The sequence below is a fragment of the Calonectris borealis genome, chromosome 2 (genome assembly GCF_964195595.1).
Source record: "Calonectris borealis chromosome 2, bCalBor7.hap1.2, whole genome shotgun sequence".
Taxonomy (NCBI): Eukaryota; Metazoa; Chordata; class Aves; order Procellariiformes; family Procellariidae; genus Calonectris; species Calonectris borealis.
In genome coordinates, this window is record NC_134313.1 from 23433590 (window position 1) to 23438767 (window position 5178).

At 44.4% G+C, this 5178-nt stretch overlaps 1 protein-coding gene across 3 annotated transcripts in view; it reads right to left on the minus strand.

The window, feature by feature from the left end:
• The window catches only part of DCAF13 (DDB1 and CUL4 associated factor 13), a 28158-nt gene extending 23008 nt beyond the window's left edge, over positions 1-5150 (minus strand). For 2 of the 3 annotated variants that reach the window (XM_075141300.1, XM_075141299.1), the window contains exons 1-3: positions 4968-5150; positions 2788-2987; positions 1352-1459 (exon numbers count right to left, since the gene is read on the minus strand). In XM_075141300.1, coding sequence (XP_074997401.1) covers positions 1352-1459; positions 2788-2987; positions 4968-5037 — 378 coding nt within the window. In that variant the 5' untranslated portion in view covers positions 5038-5150. Of the gene's footprint in view, positions 1-1351; positions 1460-2787; positions 2988-4406; positions 4549-4967 lie in introns of those variants that run through there. The other variant, XM_075141301.1, reaches the window with a different exon arrangement.
• Positions 5151-5178: the final 28 nt, after the last annotated feature.

The following is a 5178-nucleotide window of genomic DNA, read 5'->3' on the forward strand; positions in this document are numbered from 1 at the left end:
GCCAGCACCTCTCCCCCATCAGCGTGTAGGCTAGGTGTGGGCAATAGACTGGGAGGGAACAGAGGCACGACAGATGACCTGAATTGGCCAAAGGAGTATTCCATACCATATAACATCATGCTCAGCAATAAAAACTGGGGTAAGTGGAAGAAGAAAAGGGAGGCAGGGGCTGGCTTCCAAAGTGGCTGCTGCTCAGAGACTGTCTGGCGATCTGTCTGCTTGCGAAAGGAGGTGACTGATTTCCTGTTTGTCACTGTTTGCCCCACCACCACCACCTTTCCTTCACCTATTCAACTGTCTTTATCTCGATCCACAAATCTTTTCCAGTTTTCAAGAGAGATACTTCCAGGGTCGAATAGGAAAAAGGTGAGCTGGAATGATGACTATTTTTTTAGTGCCATTCTTAATCAAATGGCACCTTAAACTGCAAATTGTCTTCTGGAAGACATTTTGATGAGCATGTAAACAGTTAGAAGGCACTTCGCACCTCAGCTGCTCCAGTTGCCTGCTCCAAATGCCATGCTACCTCTTGCACTATGCCAGCACAAGCTTTTACATGGCTGTGCAGTGACCTGGATCAGGCAAACTGGCCAAAAAAATGTTAGCTATACAAGTTTAACTTCCTCTCCTGACAGCAATACTACTGTTTCTTCTTTCCCTCTCTCAATTTTCAGGCAGAGGGGTTGTCATAAGGGGATTGTAATTTGAAGTCACTCAGAATTTTTTGCTATTTTTTAACTACTGTCCTCAAGGCCTGGTATGTACTTCAGAAAAGATAAATGTATAGTAGTGAAAACAGCTCAAAAGAAGTAAAACCTCAGGACACTCTAGTCTTCAAAACCAATTCTTCTTATTGCATCATCTTAGAATTGTTTTAATGCAAACAGGAAGACATACTATTTCCAGATGGTTTACATGCAACTGAATCAGTTGTGGTTGTTATAAGTTAATAAAGCTTAATTAACATGGAATCATCTTAACTTAATCAGCTTATCTTTAATCATAGTATACGCAAATGGTTACTTTTTTTTAAGTGTTTGTACATCTTTCAATGAACATAATCTATCTACTACTTTAATGAAAACTAGTTTACTCAAGTTTTAATTACATGACCATCCATTAGCAATTTTCTGGTATTTATCCCTTCTATAGTCTTGAATAACATCAATATCATAGCATCAAAAAAAATTTCATCAGAAATAGAATTGTCAGGTTCATTGACAAATTTAATAAATGTATGCTTACAATATTTAAATATTGTATGGCAGAGAGTAAGTTGCTCACTGGAAAATAGATGGTGAACAGGCACTCTGTACTGCTACACTGTACTAAGGAGACACACTATACTTACAGTAAAGAACGATGTACCACAGAAACGAGCACACATGCCTCGAACAAAGCCTTCATGGGCTTGTACAGTACGAATACACTGTCGTTTGGTCAAGTTCCAAATTTTAACCTGTTAAAACCAGGAAAGTATTCTGTTGTTATTTAAGTTTTCTACAGTCCACAACTGCAGTTCATAGTTCAAGTACAAGAGATCACACATGTTGTAACGAAATGGCATAGCTGGCTTGAACACTGGCCAGATTTTATGACGTTAAAACTACTTAATTATTCCCTTCTTGAAAAAAAATTTAATAGTGCGGCTCTTTCCTTCTTACCCTTTCCACCCAACCCAAGCTGTATACTTCCTGTTTTTTGCATTCCCCTATTTTTGAACTAGAATTCTTGCTAAAAGACAGCAGCAGTGATAAATTTTGCAAAAAATACCCCTCTAAAGAGAAAAGCACAAGGAAACAGCCTTTGGAATCAACAGAATATTTTCAGTCCAGTTGTTGTACTACATTTTATATAGATGTCTACCTCTCGCAGAGGTTTCAGTTTCAAAGCATTTGGGCCCATGTAAAAAAGAAAGAAATGGAAGTCAGTTTTTATATTTGGATGTATTTATAGTACCCAGTACTTTACTCGCTCTATCAGCGGATAAAAAATCTGGCCAACGTTTCATATAAATTTAACCTTTTTCAGAGAGGAGGGGAATAATCTCCCTTACGTTACTGCGTGACATATGCACCTTCTATAAAAAGCAGAAAGCAACCAGCTACCCAGAAGACAGCTTTAAAATATACAAGTACTATCAAATGAACAACGTAAAGGTGAGAGAGGGCAGAGAAGACAGAAGAGACAGGCAATTTTTTTCTGCAACTGACTCCAATTCAAGTGCCCTTGCTTGCTATTTGTAATATTTATGTAAAATAATCAAACAAATACAGGGTTAACATTTTTCAGGCAATATGATAAATTATTATTCCAAAAACATTTTTGGCTGTGTGCCTTCTCCCTAGCTCATCTGACCTCATGTAATCTTAATCTGCAGCAGTTTAACTTCTTCAAGGGGAGGAGGGGGGTCACAGGGGCAGCAAAAAACAATCACTATGGACTGTAAATATTAACGTTCACTGCTCCATCCTGAGGAACCGAATGTCACACCCTCTGCTCACAGCTGAAAGCTGCTGCCTTTGTGTGCTGGGAGATTACAACCTGCAGTTTGAGAAACACTGCACAGACCGGGTAAGCTGCACCTTCTGAAAGAAGATAGGGTAACGTGCTGAACAAAGACACGAAAGAAAGGTAAGCAGGGGGCATTTAAAAAAAAAAAAACAAAAAAACAAAAAAAAACACAAAAAACCCCCAAACAAAACACAACACACCACAGAAGAGAAAGAAAAAAGAAAAGAAGGAATAAAGGTACCTTGTTTGTTGTGGTTTGTAACTGCAGCTTACCTCTCCATCACAAGCTCCAGACAGCACTGTAGACAAACTCTTTGGGTGTTTGGCCATGCAATTAACTCCATCTCTGTGACCATCAAGTGAGCTAAGAAAGGGTTTTGCAAACACACGTTCTAGCTTTGTTGCATTCAGAGCTCTTGTGTACTCTCGTGGAACCTCAAATGGATGCAATGCAGGGTCATAGTTTCTTGGAACTGCAATAAGAGTAACACATTAGAAACCCACAGTATGTAGTGTAGTTCAAGGTAAGCTGAATTCAAAAGTTCTTCTCTTTGATTTTCCTGCCATGGGAGAATTTTCTGCAACACTAAGATTTTTGCTGTTCCTCCTGTTTTGAAATTGGTCTGTGGGATCATTAGTATGTTCACTTAACAAGGTCAAAGTTAATAAAGTCTGAAATAACTCTGAAATTATTTGATGACCTTTTCAAGGGAAGATATGAATGCACACAACAAACTGGAAGTTGCAGATATCTTGCAACTATTAAAAAAAAAAAAACAACTTAAAAAAACCCCCAACAACCACAAAGCAAAAGAAAAAAACACCCCACAATACCAACCTCCTACCACTAAACTCTAACATACGCAGAAAGGACACGGCTACATGGACATGCACAAAGAGAGGCAACCTAGTTCTCTTCAGGCTTAGTCAGCTGCAAGCCAGCCCTGGCTCAGAAATGAGACTCATTAGTTTCGTTAGCTTGGTCCTCTGCTAATGCTATCTGGTTTCCTGGACAGAGGTGTTTACATCCAAGAAGCTTCAAGCAAGGGTCTCTCTGCATCTGCCTGCATAGATATATCTTACAATAAATTGAAAGACAGTGGATATTGACATTGTGCTTCTGTTTTTTGTCTCTTTCATTCCGTTTCATGCAAAAAGGTTGAAAAGTCAGCAGAGCAACTGACCACAGATCACTCCTTAAGAATTGATACATAGTTCAGTCTGCCTGTTTCCAAAGACTACTTGATAAAATCTCTGATGAAAGGGAGCTGGGTATCACTCTGTAATATGACAGAGAATTTGATTTAAAAGCTTACACATAAATCCCACTTAGAAAATTAAGATGTATTCAGCTACTATCCCAGTGGGTAACTCCAATAATATTTTTCCATGTTATACATATATAACCACAATTAAATAACTAGAAAACATTAGTTATGATGCTACTTTGCACAACATAGCCACCTACCTCTAGTTCAATCAAATAATGAAGCACATGCAATTTAAAATAATACAGGGCTATTGTCCTGCTCAAAATAGTTTGATTTAGTGCATGCAAGATGCCCAGAGTTTTATTCCTACTCTTTCTGATAAAGGGTGGCCATTTTACAAACTTTATTTCTGACACTAGGTAGAAACTAAACCTCATTTCTACCATGTTACAGAGGTAAAACTGCAGACTGCGTAAGATCAGTTCTATGGAGGACGAGCAGAACAGAGCATGGAAAGTCATTATCTCATCTACCAGGCTACAGCTGCTGCATCTAAAAATGTGTGAAACCTACACGATTTTTGCCAGTTTTAGTAAAGGATATGCAAGAAGCGGCACGAGATGTACCAGGAAAGGAACAGTAGTAAGTGCAAATGACCGCTAAGAGTAACCTAGGTAATACTAGGAGTAATCTCGGAGTGCCAGGCCGGTGACTGACCCCCACTCCGCACTGCAGCCCTAACGGCGTTTCCAGAGCACGCTCTGGCACCCCGAGCACCCAGATGCCGGCAGCCAGGCCCGGTGGCGGGGCAGCGAGCGTTTTCCGCCGCCGGGACAGACACCCGCGGGTCCTGCCGGCGGGCAGCACGGGGCAGAAGCCGGCGGGGAAGGCCCGCACGCCCGCCCGGCGCACCGAGGCCCCGCCAGCGCCTCGCGACAGGTCACGGCCCCGCCGCGCGAGGAGCGGGGCGGACCGCCCAAGCGCATGCGCACGGCGACCGTCACCGCCGCCTCCACCGACCGGCCGAGCCCGGCGGCAGGGAGGGGAGACCACAGCGCGCCAGGGGCTACGCGGGTCGCAGCTGGCCGGCACCCTCCCCCGGCGGCAGCTCAGCAGTGCCTGAGCGCCTTCCCTCCCTCCTCCGCCGCCGCCGCTGCCCTCGGCCCTCCCGGGCGGGCGGCAGGCAGGCCGGGCCGGGCCGGGCCGAGCCGAGCCCCGCTCCGCTCCGGGCGCCCCGCTCACCGCGCTGCAGGTCCAGCTTCGTCTCGCGGACGTAGTCGTCGGGGTTGCGGCTCAGCACCTTGACCCGCATCCTGCCTTCCCCACGCGCCGCCGGGAAACGCGCCCCGCCCTCCCCCGCGCACGCACACGTGACCGGATGCGCCGGGCGGGCTCCTCTCGCGCGACGCTGCTTCCCGCGGCGCCGGGAGCGGTTGTCAGCCCACGGCAGGCG